The sequence below is a fragment of the Rhagoletis pomonella genome, unplaced genomic scaffold (genome assembly GCF_013731165.1).
Source record: "Rhagoletis pomonella isolate Grant_MI unplaced genomic scaffold, Rhpom_1.0 Rhpom_scaffold_00006, whole genome shotgun sequence".
Taxonomy (NCBI): Eukaryota; Metazoa; Arthropoda; class Insecta; order Diptera; family Tephritidae; genus Rhagoletis; species Rhagoletis pomonella.
In genome coordinates, this window is record NW_023458560.1 from 40194503 (window position 1) to 40216385 (window position 21883).

At 38.7% G+C, this 21883-nt stretch overlaps 1 protein-coding gene across 1 annotated transcript in view; it reads right to left on the bottom strand.

Annotated features, from left to right (window-relative positions):
* Positions 1–6246: 6246 nt before the first annotated feature.
* Positions 6247–21883, bottom strand: part of LOC118740748 (out at first protein) — a 38652-nt gene continuing 23015 nt past the window's right edge. Inside the window, exon 4 of the mRNA XM_036472407.1 lies at positions 6247–8062. Coding sequence (XP_036328300.1) covers positions 7782–8062 — 281 coding nt within the window. The 3' untranslated portion in view covers positions 6247–7781. The remainder of the gene's footprint in view (positions 8063–21883) is intronic.

Sequence of the window (21883 nt, forward strand, 5' to 3'; positions counted from 1 at the left end):
GCAGTGACATGAACACCAATAAGATCACGAAGGGCATATCCACATATACAATTGATTACCCAGAAGCTAGGCTACCAGCAGAAAGTAATAGCCATTCTGTACATACCATAACCCCCTCAGGTTTTTCATTCGATCTGCGAGACGCAGATCTTTAAAGGGGGAGGAGTTATCACACCTGTAATCCCAATACTGACCAATGCAATGGCGCACCCTTTACTCACGTTGCCGTGCATTTGACTTGTTCATTGCCCCAAATAGCACTTTCGCTGACTTAGTACACGTGCAAGCGATCGGTAATACAATACGCTCAATAAGGCGTGAGAAGTGCAGCATAGGCAATATTGGCCTACACGCGCAACTCATCGATTACGAAATGCCGGTTGGTGGTGGAATCTGCACCGTAGACATAAGTAAGTTAGACTAAGAAGTTAGTTGGTAAGAAATGAATATTGTTCGAATCAGTTGAATGAGTGAGTGCAACCAGTGCACAATAAACCGATCCATTTGTGAATCCAATTAATTTGTGTATTTCCGTTTGCCGGTGAACAGTGAGTTCACCGCAACTTTAATTTTTTATCAGTTCTCCTTCCGAGAACTGTAAGTTGCATATTGTGTTTTTGCAGTCCTGAAGATGCCTTTCGATTAAGGGCGAAATATCGCCAGTAATAAATAAAAATGAATAAAAGATATCCAATTGTTTTATTTACCCTCGGCCTAGAGCTCAAAAAACAATCAGCAGATAACGTTGGAATATAAGCTATTGGCCATAGATCAACCAGATAGAGCTCTGGAGGTAAATTAAATTTTTTTATTGGAATCGAGACGTGCCTTAAAAGATGCTTACGGTTTTTTCAGCTATTAAATATACCAAAACATAATCAACATCTATTTGATTTGTATAATAGATTTACTTTTGAGCAGAAATTTGGCTTTTTGTTTGGAAATATGGCAACCCTAATCTTCTTGATACTAAGCTTGATGCTAGTGAATCAAATTGAAACAACGTTTATTGGAGCTTTTCATGATGAAATATTTATAGAATATGATGAAAATCAATGTCATCTAAAATGGGCTAATATATCTGATACACCTTGTGCTTCATACATAGGAATTGTTGGAACAGCACTTAAGATGAGAAAACCTGGTGGACTGAGCAGGAACAGGAAGAGTTTAACACAATGCCTTGTTTTCTTTTCTTGAATCCAAAAAAAATGTAACTTACTGTATTAGTAGTAATTGTAAAAGACATAAGAAGTTTTAGTATTTTGGTTTATCGTCTTTATTAATTATTTTATCATTTTTAACAAGAATTAACAAAATCTAGAGATGTACCTGCGAAAGCTCCTACCATTAACGAAAATATTGTGAATAGAAATCTTAGTCCGAAACCGAAGCCTTCTGCTCATGTGCTGGGCAATAACCACAGAGTTATCGAGCTTGAGAAAGAGTTTTCTTTGAAATTTTTCTTATTTTCTTTTATAAAAATATAGTTCTTTCAACAGAAAAACCAGCAGAATAAATATTTTTAATCTTACATAGAACTCGGGAAAATTCAAGAAACACCAACAAAAGATTTTATCAAAATTTTCAACTTTTTAATTTGATTTCTTAGAAAACGTATGCAGTTTAGTTACTGTAATAAGGCGTAAGTTTCAAGTCTCTAAAAATTGCCGTTGATTTTTGAGATTTTTTTTTTGTTAATGGTTTTGCGCATTTTCTTCTATATAAAAATAGATTTTGTAGATATTTATTTGTTTACTATTGCTTGAATTTTCGCCTCGAGTTCTCTATGAAATTGAAAAAATTTATTCTGCTGGTTTTTGCTGTTGAATGAACTATTTTTTTTTTATAAAAAAAAATAAAAAATTTGGTATGGAAAAAATAATTAAATAAAATCGTCAAAACGTCAAGGTATTCATATTTTTGACGCTTACTGTATATTTTTCTATTACGCTTTACACTGGAGCGCACCAGGTTTAGGCGAACGCGCTCAACGCCAACATTTTGGTCCTACATGAGTCTTACTTATTTATTTAATGTTAAATGTTTTCTTTTCAGGTATACAGCAAAGTGGAGATCACAGTATACAAAGAACAACGCGTCAAAGAGAGATACGAGCCAACACGTGACACTTAGGTCACTGCCCTATACGTCTTTAAATAAAATAAATGCAAGTATCGCCGTCACAAACTTTGCTGGGACTGTCAATGGCTGAACTAGCCGAGGAGGTGGTGGTGCAAAGCACCCCAACTGATTGGATATAGATGACGAAAACTATAAACAACTTTAAAAATGTATGTTTATATGTTTTTTTTTTTTAATGGAATGTGGAGGATTGAAGGCAAGTTGTTTACACATTAAATAGCTTTTTTCCGGTTTGGTATTGTTAAGAGAAAGTATTTATCACAGTGAAATAATTTCTAAAGTGAAATGAAGGCTATTTTAATTATTATAAATAGTGTCGTGTTTATAGTTTTTAATTCAGTTTGAAAAATGTCAAGAGCCTTTTATTTCGTTGGTGTTAAGTCTGGCTGGAACGAATTTTTGTCTGGACTACGATGGATTTCACAATGGTTACATCGGAATATAATATCATTATTAAAACCAACTACCACTGCGTTTGAACGTGCTTACGCGTAAATATTGGTCCTTATGACTCGTACTTATTTATTTAATGTTAAATGTTTTCTTTTCAGGTATGCAGCGAAGTCGAGGTCACAGTTTACATATGTACGAGGAAGTTGGTGGTGAAGTTGAACAAGGTGGATGGACCCCCACGATTAGGGAGTTAAAGGCGATCGCCGCTAAAATAAGTGGGGTCGTATACGGTATGGAGGGGACAAACAATGAGACTGTGAAGAGGCTGATGGAGTACTGCTCGGAGTATGAGGAGCTTCTGATGACGGCGTTAGTCGAGAGTTCCCATCTTCGCGGTCAGTTGGTGAATGTCCAGAATGGCGGCGCTCCTGCACGTGTGGCAGGCAGGACTTGTACGCCGATGATGCCTGCTCCGGATGCCGACAAGCGCGTAGGGACGTATTCCGGGGTTGTTACTTGCGTGACGTTAGGATCCGTGAGATTAAATCGGCGATGGGAGGAAAGGCCATTATTCGCGCACCCTCCGTTGCTGAAATGGAGAAGGTGGGGCTGGACGTCAGCAGGAATGAGAAGCTGGAATCCAGTATTGTGATTGAGGGGCTTCACACTGCGATATCTCCTGACTAGTTCATGCAAGAGATATTCGAAAAGAACCTCCGGAAGACAAAACCTGAAAGTCTCTAGACGGACGTTAGGATGGTTAATCGTCACTGGACGCGAAAGCCAATTTAGTCTTGCGGGGGTTCAGACGATTTAATCTACGGCCTACTTGCTACGGAACGTTTGCTAGGTCAAAAAGGATGTATGTCGGAGGGGTGGACAGTAGGGACACCATGCGGCGCGTTGCGACAATGCTTTTAGGGGCTGCCGGAAACAAAAACTTACAATAGGAGATAAAATGTATAAGAACGTGTTTCTCCTGTTTTGGTACACTAGTGTTAATTTCCAGGTGTATCGAAAATGGCGCTAAATGCGCTGGTTTTACTCTAGTGGAATATTAGGAGGCACTGCTGCTAACCAACCGATCCATTGTCGGATAATTAACAATCATTAAGATTCTTCCGTCCCATACACAAATGTTTTTTAACCTTCCCTGGGGATGAGAGCATAACTTCCATCCAGCGATTATAAATATATTATATAAAAAGACGACACTTTTGCCTCTTCTTTATTTATATATTTTTCTATTACGCTTTACACTGGAGCTCACCAGATTTAGGCGAACGTGCCACCGATATTCATTGGTCCTACATGAGTCTTACTTACTTATTTAATGTTAAATGTTTTCTTTTCAGGTATACAGCAAAGTGGAGATCACAGTATACGTATGTTTATACAGATATGTAAACTGAGTAATAAAGGTACATCGAGGAATCGCGCCAACGGGAGATTAAAGCGAGCGAACACAGAACACTTACTTAGGTTATGGCGTCATAAATATGAATAAAATATATGGATAACATTATAATCAGATCCAGGAATGCTCTTAGGATGAGTATTTTGTGAAAGCTTGGCAAAGGAAGCGGATCAAATGTTGATGGAATCCAACGAAGAGTGTCAAGATCCCGATTCACATTTCCCATATCAAATTTTGAAGATTTGGGATGATGTGTTCGCAGTGCATACTTCGCCAGACTTAATCCTGCCATCAATTTTTTTGCAATTTCAACGAAATATTAACGCCCGAATGATATTGGATCGAAATATCACCGAGTTCCTGTCGAACGCCCAGGATGATACGTCCATATGTAATAAATTCTCATAACTGGTTTCTTCAATTGGTCGAAGGGGGAAATGATAGAAGGGTAGAGGTTTAATTTGTAAATAGATTAATAATAATATATATAGGATATTATTATACAAGTTTAAAAAGAGATTTTGGTGCAAGCACCGCAACCGATAACGGACCAGACGCCAAGCGAAGAAGACCTGCAGAAGATTCTGAACCTTCTACATCTACTGAACCAGATTCTTTATACGTTGAAAAAGTTAATCATCGTAATAATATTGCTCCTGTTATGGATGTTGATCAAGAAAATATTTATCAACAAAGTGGTTCGGGTCGTGGACCGAATACGGGTGCAAGGTCAGGAGCGACAGGAAGTGGAGATTCCTCTAATCAGAGTATCACATGGATAAGACCTAGTACACCATGTTCTAATAATTATATGAATTTTTCTAAATCAAGAATTTTAATTAGTTATGGTTACAGTACTGAAAATATACAATCTAGTGATACCATTGATCAAATAACTACTCCTTTAGCATTAATACCAGTAGATTTTATACCTTTCTATTTAAGTGAAGCAGAATATGATATGTTACCAACCACAGCTGAAGTTATTAAAGTAACATGTCAAGTAACACCATTAGGAACACGTACGGCATTTGATGTCGGTTCAACTGTTTCTGGAACTGCAACTTCAGAATATGTTCCAATTGGACTTGTTTTAGAAGGAGTTAATAAAAAATTTTATGGAAAAAATGTGAAATATACATCAGAAGGAACAAATCCTATGAAAGTAACTGATGTTAACGAAATGAATGTAAAATAAATGTATGAAAGATATTATAAACATATTCCTTCTAATGCATTATGTGTACCTACACCTCTTGATCACTATTTTATACATGAATGGAATAGAGAAAAAACACCTGATAAAAATAAATATCCTGATTATATTATACATGATAAAGGAAGTGTTAGAATGGATGAAAAAGTTCATCAATTTTTAATAAATCAAGCTATTGGTATTCCTATAGCAAATTATGAATATAAACCTAAAAGTGGATTTATCAAAAGAGGAAAAGAACATTTTGTTCCTGAATCACGAAAATCATATAAAGTACATTCAACAATAACGCGTCCACATAGTCATGTTCTTCAATTTTTTAAAGCTGGAAATAAAATAATATCAGGTGATATAGGTTTATCAAAAACTTCTACAGTACCAATTGTTATTAATAATATAAATGATGTTTATGCAAGAACTATAGAATCTTATGGAACATATCATCCATTAAGAGGTGGATTTGGATATGATACACAACCACAATTACATGTGGGTTTAATTGCTACACCACAATTAAAACCAACAGATAACTCTTCTAGTTATTTAAATAGTGCTTGTTATTGGAAAGTAGAATGTTCCATAGAAATAAAATGTAATATATCTTCTGCATTTGGAAAAGGATTTAGTGTAAGTTGGCCTTTAGAAACTACATTTTGTGCTAATTACGATCGTGCATATACAGATGGTCAAACTTTATTTGGTGTAACAGCGCAGCAATTTTCCTATTCATGGCTTAGCTTAATCATGGCCTACGGCCGATAAGCTGCCGAAGAAAAATTGCTGCGCTGCCCCTATCGAAGTCCGCTGCCGACGTTTGTCGTCGTCGTCGTTCAAATTTTTTATTATTTTTACCATGCATATTCGAATTTGCATATACGATTTTGAGTATAAATAGAAGAAACTTACTAGATTAAAATCAAATGTTTTATTACAGTGACAGTGAGAGTACAAGTAGTGTTTGTTCGTATAATTATTCAGATTCAAATAAATCTGAAAATGGAATTTCAACTACTTTATATGTAAAGAGTACTTTGAAATGTTGATTAGTCATTTTACTCCATAATGTTGATTAATCATAAAGCAAATTACTCAAATAGTTTTTTTTTTTTGGTTAATCGAAATCAATTAATTGCACAGCCCTACTACGCAACAAATTTACCCATGACGCCAATGACACGTTAAAAAATCATGGAACAGTCTTAAATTTTGATGCGATAATAGCAAGACCCGATTTCGCATATTCGGACAAATGGGCAAAAACTAAGCGTCCCTCGACAAGGCGCTATGTCGGTTGTTGAATACTACAACCTGGTAATTAACACTATTAACAAATAAGTCAGTAACGACGCATGGAAGTAATGCGGACATAACGATATAATTAAACAGGGATCATGCACCAAGGATTTTCATAACGGGACTAATGGCACCTTTATGTCCCTTATTTACGATTTTACGCAAACGTCATAGCTGTGAAGCTGTGCTTTTTTGTGCTCTGATAAAATTTCACATTTTATAAAGTTGTTAACATTTAATAAAGTAAATAATACGAAAAAAGTGTGAAGATTGAAGATAAGTAAAATATCAAAGTTTCCTGTGAATTTGATCAATTTAACTTAATATTCTTGATTGCATGTGCCGAAGATTTACCAGATGCTCTAGCCAAGACTCAAGAGCTAGAGTCCAAGAACCAAAGGGCACAATTCGCCCTAAATTTTTCCAATGAAAAAAAAAACTAAAAACAAAAAATAAATAAATAAAATTATGCAAAATAACAGAAAATTAAGTTTAGCAAATTACGCAGTACTGCTTCCGTATCAAATATTCAGCTTGTGTGCAAAAAAACGGACGCAAAATTTTATAGACAACATTTAAAGTGTACCCAATATGAAACCATAAACTTACTAGCACTTCTTGTCAACCTTACATATGTATGTATCTAACAGTCTTAAATCGAAGTTTTTCCTTTCAAATTAGCAAATTGGGTTCCAAACAAGAAGATGTTTCGCGAAAATGCGTATAAATGCAAAAAAAAAAACAATTTTAAATAAACTTAATCCATAAGCTAACATAAGTAACGCATATGTGCCTCATATAATAAAGATAAGCGTTACATTTCTATATACATAGTATACCTATATTACTTTTTGTTTACAATTGAATATTTACACTACGCAAATATCAAAAAATAAATAAAATAAGCAGATAAATAAGTAATGAATAAAGTTTACTTGTTATCGGCAAACAGCTTCAGTAGTCCATTGGTGTCCCCGCCGCCGCATTCGTTGACACTGCTGCTGACGGCGATACCACGAAGAGTAGTGGCAATTGCAGCCTAAACATTTTTTCATGATTCACAGCCACCGCCGAGACGGCGACAGCAAAGTCGCGATTGTTATATGAAACGCAGAGTTTATTGCCGCCGCAAAATATATTCCTATGCGCATACCAGCGACGATGTGGTGGCACCACGCCCGCCGTTAACGGCCGATAACGATTGCTTGATGCTGCTGCGGCCACCGCTGTTGTTGTTAGTGTTGTCGTTGGCCACTTATTTACTGAGCAAGTTTTATGTTTACAGTAACTGCTTAAGCCCATCATATGCAGCCCTCGTCATTCATCCCATAGACATTGTTGTTTCTGTCGCACATAATAGGTAAATTGGCTACATTTGCGACACGTCTTAATGCCGCAGCGATAGTTGGGCTGTGCCGCCGCCGATGAATCGCCGCCATTCTTGGCTTTGCAATATTTGAGGCCACAAGGATACCAGCCGATACAGGTTTCGAGCGTACACAGACAAGGTGCCCATAAACCGCTCACCTCATTGCAACGTGAGAAGAGGGTGTCGGGAAATTTCTCAGCGGCCGCTTCCAGGCTAGAGATGGAGGAGCCTGAAAGTAGAGAGGGAGGAGTAGAAAATATTGTTAGAAACATCTGCTAAAACAAGAACAAACATGGACTTATAATTTTTTAATTAGGTTTGGCGGGAAAAAGAGAAAAAAACCGCGGAGCGTTTCCAAAGCTATCGGGGCCTACGTTGCACAATGTGGTACATACAGTGGTAAAAAAAAATTGTAGACGCACCGCATATTGACAAGTTTTCAACAATAAGTTTTTTTTGTTACTTAATTTTAGTTACTTTTTTTAATAAAAATATGGTCGATTCTGTAACAAAAACGATATACATAAATACAAGATTTAACAATACACAATTTCGTACAGACTTCGAGGTTTTTACCTTCCTTTTATTAGCTCGGGATGTAACTATGTAATATTGATGCGCCTAAAAGATGCAGCGATTTCTATTCTCAAGTCACATACCTGATGACAGTACGAATGGCAATTATAATACGGAGGTTTTAGTTTTTTAAACTATAATTTTATTATTTATTAAATCGATTTCTTAGAAAGATTTTGAGTATGCAGCTTTGTAGCGCATTCAGTGACTAAAAATTACCGTTGATATTTTAGAATTTTTCTGATGCATTTGCTTCCATATAACGAATAAACATGATTTATTTTTATATGGAAGAAAACCAAAATACCTTCGGCAAAATATGAACTAACGGACGAAGTCCAGAGGTTCATTAAGCAACCTCTGGACCCGACAGCCTACAGACAGGCCTTGAACGGCATTCACAGGGACTCAGTCTCGAGTTATGTAGACTCTAGACCTGTGAATGCCGTTCTAGGCACACCGCCCCCCGGACATTGACGAGACGGAGCTTCATCTGCCTCGGGAGACGCGCACCACACTTGCACAACTTCGCTCCGGCTACTGCAGCAGGTTAAACTCCTACCTGAGTAGGCTGAATGAGGATGTGCCTAATGAATGTCCGGCATGCGGAGAGACCCCACATGACTCGAAACATCTCTTCGCATGCCCGGCAAACCCGACATCCCTAACGACCTTGTCCTTATGGGCAAACCCCGCAGAAGCTGCACGCTTCCTAGGGTTGCCGTTAGTGGAACTTGACGACAACGACTGAGATACCAACCGATCTGGGCGGGGTTGTTGTAGCCGCTACAACAACAACAACAACAACAACAACCTTCGGCAAAAGAAAATTCTAACAAGTAATTTTTAGCAAAAAAAAACCGACTTCAACTCTCAAATAAAAAAAAAATATATATATATATATCTCATGATCCACTGATCGGATCTTAACCAGATTAGTATGGGACCACCTCTGAGACACTACCTTTCCGATGCAGAATTATCGAAATCGGTTGACGTGGTCCAAAGTTATGCGGTAACATACGTATAAAAAAAATAAAATAAAAAAAAAACAAGTAAGAAAGTCTAAGTTCGGGCGGAGCCGAACATTAAATACCCGGCGCAAGTATTAAATATATGTTTTCCACCTTTCCGAAAGCTACCGCTACATGATAAGCCGGTGTGTATAAATTTTAAGTAAACTAGCGTCCTTAAATTTCAAGATATTGAAATTTCAAGCATTTCTGAAATTTACCGTTATATGAAAAGCGGCCGTAATTTTAGTCCGATTTCAACAATTTTCAATGGTTTACTTTTATGTGGCAAGCACAATAACCACACCGAGTTTGGTACAAATTGCTAGAACGGTTAGCGAGCGTGATCATAAGTGGGCGGTGCCACGCCCATTTTCCAAAATTTTATCATAAACATATTTCCTGGCAAAGAATTGTTGCAACCATCATTTTGAAAAAATTAGCTTTAATATTTACTGATTTATCGAGGATTTCGTATTTCTCGAAATTACCGTTTTATGGGATGTGGGCGTGGTTATTGTCCGATTTTAAAAATTTTCGGCCATTTGGTATGCTGTACCAGGGCCAACAACTGTGCCAAGTTTGGAAGAAATTGATGCAGCGGTTACCAAGATATACACATGTAACCATAAGTGGGCGTGGCTACGCCCATTTTCAAAAAAAATTTTAATATTCTTATTTTTCGTCTAAAATTTATTGTAAATATCAGTTTTGAGTGAATAATCTTCAGTAGTTACTAAAATATCGCAGTTTCCGTATTTCTGAAAATTACCGTTATATGGGAGGTAGGCGTGGTTATTGTCCGATTTTGCCCATTTTCAATACCATCCGTCCTACGCCCGAAAGAAGTACACGTACCAAGTTTCGTTAAGATATCTTAATTTTTACTCGAGTTATCGTGTGCACAGGCGGACGGACAGTCGGACGGACAGTCGGACGGACAGACGGACGGACGGACGGACGGACAGACAGTCACCGCTTAATCGATTTCTCTTTTCATTCTGATCATTTATGTATACATTTGTCTATATCTATCCCGATTCGTTTTGCCTGTTACAAACAACCGTTATGTGAACAAAGTTATAATACCCTTCTGCACAAGTGAGCTCGGGTATAAAAACAACGACGACGAACTGATAACCTCCTCCTTTTTTGGAAGTCGGTTAAAAAAATCAACGTTAATTTTTAGTCAGATGAAACTTGTACTTTATTAAACTAGAATTAAATGGGCTACTCAACTGCATTTATCTTTATTAAAAAAATCACAAAATCAACATTAAAACTGCATTAACAATAGCGATTTTCGAGTAGATTTTTTTGACGTTCGACCAAATTCCTTTTCGCATCACTTCTATGCCCGCTTTCAAAATAGGTTTTCTACTGCTCATATTTGGAAAAAGTTTTTTTTTGCAGCATCGACTTTTGTGAGCATGTGTGTGTAAATGCTTTTGCCAGATTATTTCTCCATCGGTTTTCCATTCCACAAAAATCGACCCACGGAAAGGCAGCTTTTCGGTTACATTTAAGGAGTTGAAAATTAAATTACGATAACAATATCGATATACATACATATGTACATGTACATGTACGTACATTAGAGCGTACCTCCTTACAAGGAAAAGAAATGTTCGCTGTACACTTTCCGAGTCTAAAATATTATTCCAGGAGATATTTTTCAGAAAAATGGCACATACATTGGGCAAAGAAAAATTAAACAGTTCTAATGAAATAATCGAAACAATTTCTTAGCAAACGTTTAATTATTTTTAGTGATATTTTATTTACTGACATTAGGGAGGTACTTCAAGGTATAAGAGCTGAGATCTGGAAGGTAAGTACTAGAACGGAGTACTTGAGGCCGATGAACTTAGGAAAAAAATATTCTCCACGGGATAAAACATCGATATAAATTCTAATACAAATAAAACGATAAAAAAGCGATTATTCTATCGATAAAAATCGGATTCATAGTCTACTTTCACTATCAAAAATACATTCATAATATTATCTCTATATACAGGTTTCTATAATTATATCGATCAATTTATAGACTACAATAAATTTTTCGATAAATACAACAAAATATTTATGATAAAAATTCCGATAAAAATATTTCGACGAAAAATCTACAACTTTGTCGTTAACATAAACAATAAATAAACATTGGTTAAGAGATCCGGATATTTATCGGTAATATAAATATAATTGTAGATATTAAAGAAAAATTAGTATTAGAGTAACAGAAGCCAAATCAACAATTTTTAGAATTTTTGTCTGACTGCCTGTATGTTTGTATACGCATCACTCGAAAAGTTGTATTATGGACCGATTTTCTCGAAATTTGGCACGTAGGTAGCTTATTGCCTGGATTAACACATGTACATATTGCATATTTTTTCTGATGGACCAGCGACCTATCTATTCGAAAAATCTTATTTATGGTGGGATTTTCTTGAAATTTGGTCGGTAGGTAGCTTTTGCTAAGATTAGTATATAGGATTCTTTTTTTCCGGTAAGTAGACCAGGGACCCATCTATTCCAAAAAATCGTATTTATGGTCCGATTTGCTTTAAATTTGGTACGCATTTAGGTAGCTTTTTCCCCAGAATAACATATAGGATTTACACCGGACAATACTGTCATGACAATAGCAATATATGCACACTTTTTCACTAATACATGCATACTTCTTCAATTGTCTTTATCACTGTCTTGATTATTTTGAAGACAGCAAATCGGACAATGATTTGACGTATGCACATTGGTCGAAATGACCTGTTTCAGCGGCAGTAATTCACAGGAAGAAGTTTGAGCTGTAATATTTGGCACATGTATTAGTGACAGTTAAAGAAGTGTACAGTGAAAAAATCAGCTAGTTGGATCGATATATAGGGGAGTTATATCGATTTATATGTCCGTCCGTCGAAATATTGTCCAACCAATTTTTTTTTTTAAATATTTATTAAATCATATTATCAAATTCATTTCTGTACTCAAATACATTAAATAACTTAAACCATATTCTCTGAAAGGTTTATATATAACATCTATCCAGACGGTTCATCAATACTTATTCAAACTGTAAAGAAAGATAAGGTAAAATTAAGAAAATTGTTATGTTAACATTTGTAAATAAACTCTTACGTCAAAATATTCCAACGTTTCTTCGGCATCTAGTTCGATATGCAAATGAGGTATAAAGTCTTCATCTTCAGAATCTGAAGAATTTTCTTTTACTGCAGTACTTGGTGTAGGACATTGACTCTCAGGAATATTAGGAACCTTTAAAAGGTATAAAACTTCTCTTGGAAGAGGAAGTCGTTTCTGGGCCGAAGCGCGGTTTGTTAAACAAATGCTGGACAAAATAGGGTCAGAAGAGTCCATTGCTCTGTTGAAAACATCCATTAAATTATGCTCTCTAGAATCCTTTCTAGCATGCTCAATGCGGTCCTTTTTGTAGAGTTTGTTCCTCGCTTCAGATGCATTTTCTCCTGCACAACCGAGAGGTACGGCTGAAGCTTGTAAGAGAATTTTATGTACAGTCGCGGACATTGGGTACCAATCGTATATTTTAAAATATATTTCAGCAGTCGCATTACATAAATCTTTCAACTTTTCGGGATTTATTTCATATTCACACGAAATTACAATAAGAATAATACGCAAGTGCTTTATAAGGTCAACGTCAACGTTTGTTATATTCGCAAACTCTTCAGGACTTGAAAATGCTCTCCTTGCGGTATTGCCGTCGTTTGTCGACCCACTACCATTAGATTTTGGCTTATGAACATGAAGACCCATTTTTTCCCAAAATTGTGTTTGAATTTCAGCTTTTCTTTTTTTCATTATAATTTTTTCTTCAGCATTTCTAATTTGCCATTTTTTGAGCTGAAGTCTATAAGAAATATCTAGAATAAATTCAAAGCATCGAATCCAGGCATGTAATGGACTTATGCCAAATTTTAATGTATTATACTTTGGGAGATAAAGCGATGAATTCATATTTTTAATTAACAAAAACTGCTTAGGATTTCCTCCGCATATTGGACAAGACTGAGAAGACTTTGTTCCCGTAAGTACGTTTAAAACTTTTCCATCAATTAATGTCATAATAAGTTCATATTTTACTGTAATTTTTCTACCGTTTCCAAAAACATATTCTAAGTTAGTAAGATTTAATATTTGCTGATCCAGATTGTGTTTTTCTTTTAGAATATGTTCTCTTGTTTCCTTCCAAAACCGAACTGATTGAGGAGTACGATTGATCCAAATAATTGCATTATCCAACGTGATTATTTTTAGGAGTATAACTGACGTTACAAAGAGCGAATTATTATTGCTTAAATGAATTTTGTCCTGTGGAACCGTCGAAACCATAGCTCAGAATGACCGTAACTTCATTGACTTCAACCATGCGATTTAAAACCTCTTCCTGATAAGATAAAATCCTTTTTGCCGTATGGTTAGGTTAGGTTAGGTTAAATGGGCAGCTCTGAGAAAGAGTACACTCGGAGGCCGCAGAGGCCCATTGTGATGCCCATGGGGGTTACCCCCAAGCCTATCCCTACATGTCTTCGAACCATTTTGATTTTCTGGCGAATCCTAGCAGTCCTTCCAGAGGAGCTTTCCCCAAGATATCCAGATTCTCGAAGAAGTGGTCCCCAAGAAACTTGAGGCGTTTTCCTCGAAGTGCTGGACACTCGCAAAGGAAGTGCTGGACGGATTCTAACTCCTCATCCCTGCAGCTTCTACAGAAATCATTATGCGGGGCTCCGAACCTGGCGGCCATGTGGCCAATGGTCCAGTGTCCCGTTAGTATTCCTGTGAGAAGCCTGACGTTTGACTTTGAAAGCCTTAATAGACTCCTTGTTCTTCGTTCATCGAGCCGTGGCCAGAGTGATCGCGATACCCTGCAGGGGTGAAGGATTACCCACCTACTGTTGGTAGCTGCCCTGGTCAGTCTCTCGACTTCTGAAGACAGAAATCGCAGGGGGGGTTTCACGATTTGGGTCGCTTCCCCAAGCCCCATCTCAGATCCCTTCCTAGCACATTCGTCCGCTTCCTCATTTCCCGGGACACCACAATGTCCCGGTACCCAGTAGAGATTGATTATGTGTTGCTGTAGAGCTTGTAGGGATCTTCGGCATTCTTTAGCGCATACCGAGTTAGTCGTTGCCGACCCTAAGGCTTTGATAGCCGCCTGACTGTCAACAACGAAGGCAAGTTTAGATGGAGCTAAGTCCATCATGCCCACCAACCTTGCCGCCATATGGATTGCATATATCTCAGCCTGAAAAACACTGCAGTGGTCTGGGAGTCTATACAACTCCCTTAGAGATAACTCCTGAGAGAAGACCCCAGATCCTGTTCCGATATCCATTTTGGAGCCGTCCGTGAAGATGGGTATTTCGTCATCGCTGAGAGCAATATTAAATTCCCAGTCACTTCTGTCAGGAAAATGGATATCGAAGTTTCGATTGAAGTCAATTTCCGTGACCTGATGGTCACAGTGGCTGTATTCCACCCCCACTCTCCCGAGGATTGTGGCGTGACCTTTGCAAGTTGTTCGCAGCCTGTTAGACGCTCTGAGTCGTAGAGCGCTTTTAGCTGCGATACTTTTAACATATAGGTCTATAGGTGGAATATCCAGCAGGGTCTCTAAAGATGCCTGGGGCGTTGAATAAATCGCCCCCGTTGTGTATAAGCATGCTTGTCGTTGCACCTTTTGCAAGTTGAGTAGATGGGATTTGGTGTCAACCGCCTGCCACCATACCAACGCGCCATAGGTGAGGATAGGTCTGACTACCGCCGTATAAATCCAATGTATTATCTCCGGTCGCAGACCCCAGTCTTTTCCAATAGTAGCTTTGCAGGAGTAGAGCGCAATGAGCGCCTTCTTTCTCCGCTCTTCGGTGTTCCTTTTCCAGGAAAGCTTAGAGTCGAGAATAACCCCCAAAAACGTTGCTTCTTTTGACAATTCGAGATTTGCTCCATTGAGGGACGGAAGTCGGAAATTGTCTATTTTATATCGCTTGGTGAAGAGAACAAGTTCGGTTTTAGTGGGATTGACCCCTAGGCCGTTTCGTTCTGCCCACCCTGACAGATCGCTAATTGCAGATTGTAGAATCTCGCTGACCGTGGAGAGGAATTTTCCCACGACCAGAATGACTAAGTCATCCGTATAAGCAACGACCTTAGCGGCTTTTGATGTGCGAAGCAGGAATTCGTTTAGCACGAGGTTCCACAGTAGGGGGGATAGCACCTCCCCTTGAGGTGTGCCCCGTGTGGCTGTTTTCTTTACTTCTGATGTTCCCATGGAGCCATTGATATTTCTGGTGCTCAACATATTGTCGATCCAGAGAGTGATCAATGGGTCCAGTCCTACAGCCACCATGGAGCAGTGCATGGATGCCAAATTAACATTGTTAAAGGCGCCCTCCACGTCCAGGAAGGCTGCCAGCGCATATTCCTTGTGATTCAGTGCTTGCTCTATACTCCCAACAACCTCGTGCAAGGCTGTTTCAACCGACCTACCTTTACGGTAGGCATGCTGAGCCTCGCTGAAGTTCCCAGGAGTAAGGCGTTGCGTGATCTGCAGCCTCAGAAGCCTCTCCATTATTTTGAGAAGAAATGATGAGAGGCTGATGGGCCTAAAATCTTTTGCAGTGCTGTGGCCCGCTTTTCCTGCTTTGGGAATGAAGACCACTCTTACCTCCCTCCATGGCTTTGGGATATAGCCTAGGAGGAGACTCGCCCTATAGATTGTCATTAACCAGGGGGTTACCGTGGCGCTTGTTCGTTGTAGCATGGCTGGAAAGATCCCATCCGGTCCCGGAGATTTATAGGGTTGGAAGGATCTGATAGCCCAAGCTACTTTGTCTGCAGTGATGATTTCGTCCACTGGACTGCCTTGCCTGTGGGTACTAGGGTGTTCTGTCACAGGAGTTCCTGTGTCCCCCGCGTCACCGCAACCAGGGAAGTGGACGTCCATAAGGTGTTCCAGTGTTTCAAGGCTGCTTTCGGTGTGCCCTCCTCCTGGCTTTTCCAGAAAACCAGGAGGAGCCGGGTTTTTCGAGAGGCACCTTCTTAGTCGCGCAGCATCAGTAGTCGTTTCGAGGTCCTCGCAAAATTTGGACCACGAAACCTTCTTTGCCTTCTTTATCTCTTTCTTGAACGCATTGAAGTTGCGACGATATTCGTCCCAGTCCTCCGCGTTCTTGGTGAACTTCGCTTTATTGAAAGCTTTCCTAGCTGCTATCCTGAGCCGCCTTAGATCGGCCGTCCACCACCTGGGGTGTCGCTTGGAAGGTTTGCTCTCGGGACAGGTTGTTATGTAGCATTCGTTGAGAGACTTCGTTAGACAGAGGACCGTTCCCTCCAGTTGGTCCACTGAAATTGGCTCCACCGTGTACGGTGGACTCGCTCCAGACACCAACTGGCTGAATTTGTTCCAGTTTGTCCTACGAGGATTTCGATAAGGTTTTAGTGTCGGTCTGTTCAGGTTAATGGAGAATACGATGCGACAATGATCAGAAAAAGAGCATATTGTCGAGACGTGCCAGCCGTCGACCCTAACATTGTTCTAGTTAGTTACAAGAGTTATATCTATAACCTCCTCCCTTATTCTATTGTAGACAGTGGGGTGATTACCCTTATTACAGATAGTAAGTTTTGTGGATAATAAGTAACTAAAGAGTGACTCACCTCTATCGTTGGTGTTCGAGCTGCTCCACGCCGTGTGGTGAGCGTTGGCGTCACAGCCAGCCACCATATTTATCCCTCGTTGCTCCGCCCAGGCGGTTAGTTTCCTGAAGGATATTGATGGGGGATCGGGTACATCGTATGGCATGTATAAAGATGCGAGAATGAGGTCGGGTGCTCCCCGCTGCTCCAACATTGCCACTGTCATGTCCGAATCGCTAAATTGGGGAAGAAAGAAAATATTAGTGCTTTTCTTAATCAGAATACAGGTTCTAATTTTACCTTCGGTCTGTGGGGTGAGAGGTAGAAAGTCGCTAGTGGATAGACCTGTGACCCTCCCCACCACTATCCAGGGTTCTTGTATTAGGGCCACGTCCACATCTTCCTCACCCATGAAGAGCAGCAGATCCTCCGATGCTGCCCTGCAGTGATGAAGATTAATCTGCACCACCTTTAGGCTTTTCGGATTCTCTTTCAGCATCGGGGATGATCACCCTGAGGTGACCGATGCCATATCTTATTTGGCCGGCTTTGCGACGAAGGATCTGCAAGGATTGTGGACCGATCTTGATCCAAAGGTCCTTGCCGTTACCCTTGTCGCGAGCGCGGCCTCGGACAATCGTCCAGTCGTCAGGGATGACATCCACGTTCTGACATTTGATTAGGGCTAGTGAGGTCTCGTCCTCCACGAGGGGGGGCGGGATCCACACTCGCACTGTCGTACGGGATGGCACCTCTGAGAGCGGAACAACTTCTAGTCGTGCGTTGGCCCAAAGTTCATCTTGGTTGCGGACGCAGTTTGTTAGGAAGTCTAACGACTCCTTGTTACCGCATCCAACAACTTTGACTCCCTTCTGCCACTTGGCTCCATCAAACATACCAATGTTGTTGTTTTTGGTACGCTGGATTTCGCCAAGTAGTGCCCTCATGATCTTTTCCTCCAGGAGCAACAATTTGTCCGTCGGAATCTTTCCTTCCGGGTGATTCCGGTCTATGATTGCTACCTGGAGCTCTGGTGCTGAGCATAAGGTTGATGAAGTTTTCACCCGCTTCTGCTCAGGCTGTATCTTCTTGTCGCCAGACAGTTGTCTCTTCGGAGTGCGTGCAACCCGGTCCCCTACCACCGGAGGCAATAGCAGCTGCCTACGTCGAGGCCTTCTCCCCGTCAAGCCGTGGGAACACTGGCCGTATGGTTAAGTAAGCTTTGTAGAGGAACGTCGGCTTTTGATTGTGTTACCATAAGACCTTCAGGCCGGCATTGTATCTTATACTCCAACACTTTTTCGTAGGCAGGATAAATGTTACAGTTTCGTGAATTGTTCAAGTCTCTCATATTAACATATTGTTGTTTTGTAAAATTATTTTCCAATATAAAAAGCAATGCTTCTGCAGGGGTAAGTGGAGTTGGTTTTTTATCAGCAGAAACTATTAGTTTTCTCACTTCTTTAGCTTTTGATGGAGAACTAGCTGTATGCTTCAAGACAAAATTTAAATCGTGTTCTTTCGCAGCATGGGCTGACATTGAAGCAGCATGAAGCAATAACCTGGAATCATTTTCCTGTGTTGATAATACTTTGGAAGCGAGTTGTCGTTGTATACGCTCACTTCCATCGCTGTATTTGAGATGAGGACGACCCTTTTTGCGTTCACAATTATTTTTCGACAGTTTAAAAAAAGTTGTACCAGACAACCACAAGCTTTCCTTTTTCTTAAATCGGTCGAAACATCTTTTGTTTTTGATCCATTTTTGTTTAATTTTAGCACAAATGTTATCTATTTGCTTCTTGACAAATGTTTTGCAGTCTTCATCACCACTTCAATTAAATTGGTAAATTGGGGCAGAAGATTTTTTCACGATATGAAAGCTCACATCTTGACCTATCTACAGATACAAATAACTTTGCGAATGAACTCGAATGAAGACGGTTCTATTCCAATAAATACAGACGCCACCACCAAAACGTCACTACAAACACGACACACTTTAACGCAGATTTTCATCAAACACAACACTTATTTAGAAAATAATTAGAACATATTGTTATACATACCTTGAGAAGTAATTTCCATTTTTTAGATATTTGTATTATATCAACTATTATTAAAAAAACATATGTTTCTATTTCACTATTTTGAAGTAAATCAACAGAAAACGAAGATGAAAAAATAACTGTTGTTTTGACAGCTTCGTTATAAAAACAGAGATGCCACCTGGTCATAATTTTTTCGTTTTCGGGTATTCTAAATAGTTTCCTACAAAGTGCAATTATTAGTTTTAACAAAAACATAACTTTAAAAATGGACTTTCTGCCGCTGAAACCGGTCATTTCAACATGTGGTATGCAGACAATAATTTTGACGTCTTGTGTAAGAAAGAAGAGACATTCAGAACAAAATAACTATAATAATTAAAGAGACGCTGATGTGTATGTATTTTTTTCTTCTTTTTATTTTTTAGCTCAAATAACACGCGAGAAATGCTTATTTTTGCAACTTATAATTCAACGTTCATGTTCGACATTTTGCTCAAAATGAATTGTCTTAACTATTGTCAGGACGCCTACCCCACGGAGACAATTATCAGCGTTTTTGAAAACTAATACTAAAAATTATTGTCTTGAAAGCATTGTCCAATGTAAAAACGCCGTTAGATATCTGTAAATACATATTTGATTCTTCGCCACGTATGTTTGTGAGTGAACTCCTCCTAAACGCCCGAAACGGTTTTAATGATTTTTTTTTTTATGTTTGAGTGATAAGTTAGGTTCCCAACTTAAGACGCCAGGTGGCGCTGGAGTCAAGTTATTACTAAAAATCGTATTTGTTGAATTTTTCGGCTTTTCCGGTCCCGGGATTTTCGGGGTGTCGCTATCACAATCCGGGGATCCCGGGATTGGTAATAATAATACATTGGCGCTTACACATATGTTAGTTTTTGGCCGAGCTTCTCCTCCGACTTGTGGCGTGCGCCTTGATGTTGTCACACAAAGCGGAGGGACCTACAGTTTTACGCCGACTCCGAACGGCGATTGTATTTTAATGAGAAGCTGTTTTTCATGGCAGAAATACACTCGGAGGTTTGCCATTGGCTGGCGAGGGACGACCGCTGTTTAGAAAAAAACCTTTTTTCTATATTTTTTTGGGATGTTGCTTTGACCAGGGCTTGAACCCAGGTGTTGATGAGTGAAAGCGCGCACTGCTTACCACTACACCACAGCGGCCGACAGATTTAGATATTCATTAATTTTCAATGATATGATTAATTCCAAAAATTATTTAAAAAATTCAATGCAATGTAGAATAAAAATATGATTTATTTTGGAACGAATTTCCGTCATGCCTTGTCAAGTTTGGTTTTCAGACAAACGGATTTCGGCGTTGTGCCATCTTCAGTGTAATTTTTCGTTCGGCTTGTCTGCAAACCAAACTTGACAAGGGATGACGGAAATTCGTTCCAAAATAAATCATCTTACCACCCTGTCGGAAAAATCAACCAACACCAACACACAATAAAAATATGGGTACCAAATGCAAGAGGAAATTTCTTTAGAATTTAAAAAAAAAATTTTGGATTCACAAAGACGAATAGGTAATATTTTTAGCTGATAAAGTTAGAAGGACGAAATTCGAAGATGTTATCGAGTTTATATAAGTCCTTAACATATAATTTTTTCAAAAACAATTCTTGCCAAATATCAAGGATAAAATTTTAAAATATTTCATTACTTACCAATCCTTCTGCACCAAAAACTTGAGTCTGTTTAAATTTTACAGGATTTCCTCTTTAATTTGATACCCATACTTTTTCTCTAAGCACATTTCTCTGAATTTTTTAAAATCATTTTGGAATTACTGACGTCAGAGTGAAAAACTAAAAACGCAATTTTACTATATTTGGCGCATGATTTCGCGAACATATTGATTTTTGTGTTTAAAATTTACTATCGCGCGATGTTATATGTACAATGAGCTAGTCATTTATAAAAAAAAAAAGAATTATCTAATAAAAAAAAGATATATAGCCAATACTGGTCAAGAAAAGATGTTTCTATTATTGCCATCAGTTAAATTACAAATCCCGAATACGCCGGGACTATTTGCCAAGAATCTCAGGATTTTTGGAACCCTAAAAAGGCCGGGATCTCGGTATCTAGGGATTAACATTCCTAGTTCATATTCGAAATATATATTGGAAACGGTAAGGGCAATATCTACTATTGCAAAAAAAGATCTGCAAGGTGGCGCTGGAGTCGAGTTATTGGTAAAAATTGTCAAGTGAAGTTATTCGGAGACACCAACGGTCTAAGTCAAATTACCACCGTTAAATCAACCACTTGAACCATTGCGTTCCTTGCTATACGGCGACTAACAGCTCTATTCTACGCTGGTAGTACAAATTTTGTAACTGGTAAATAAAGTTCCTATCAATTTTTAAACCCTCTCCGCATTATGTGTACTCTTGTAACCGGTAAATTTTGGTACCAACTCATAAGCTGGTGACAAAGTATTACCCCGTGAAATATGCAAAGCCAGAATTTCTCCAATTCTTCATAGCTGAATTGCTCAATATTTTAACTGCATCACCAACGTACCTAGAATCGCGGTGACAAGAACTGATAAAATCTGTTGGTAATTAAATTTTCGGGTTACAAAATCTTCGGTAACGTGCAGAATAGACCTGTAAACAGAATTAAGACAATTCTTGATAAATTCCTACAAATTCAATTGTAAGAAATTTAAGGTATTTCGTCTGAAATAAG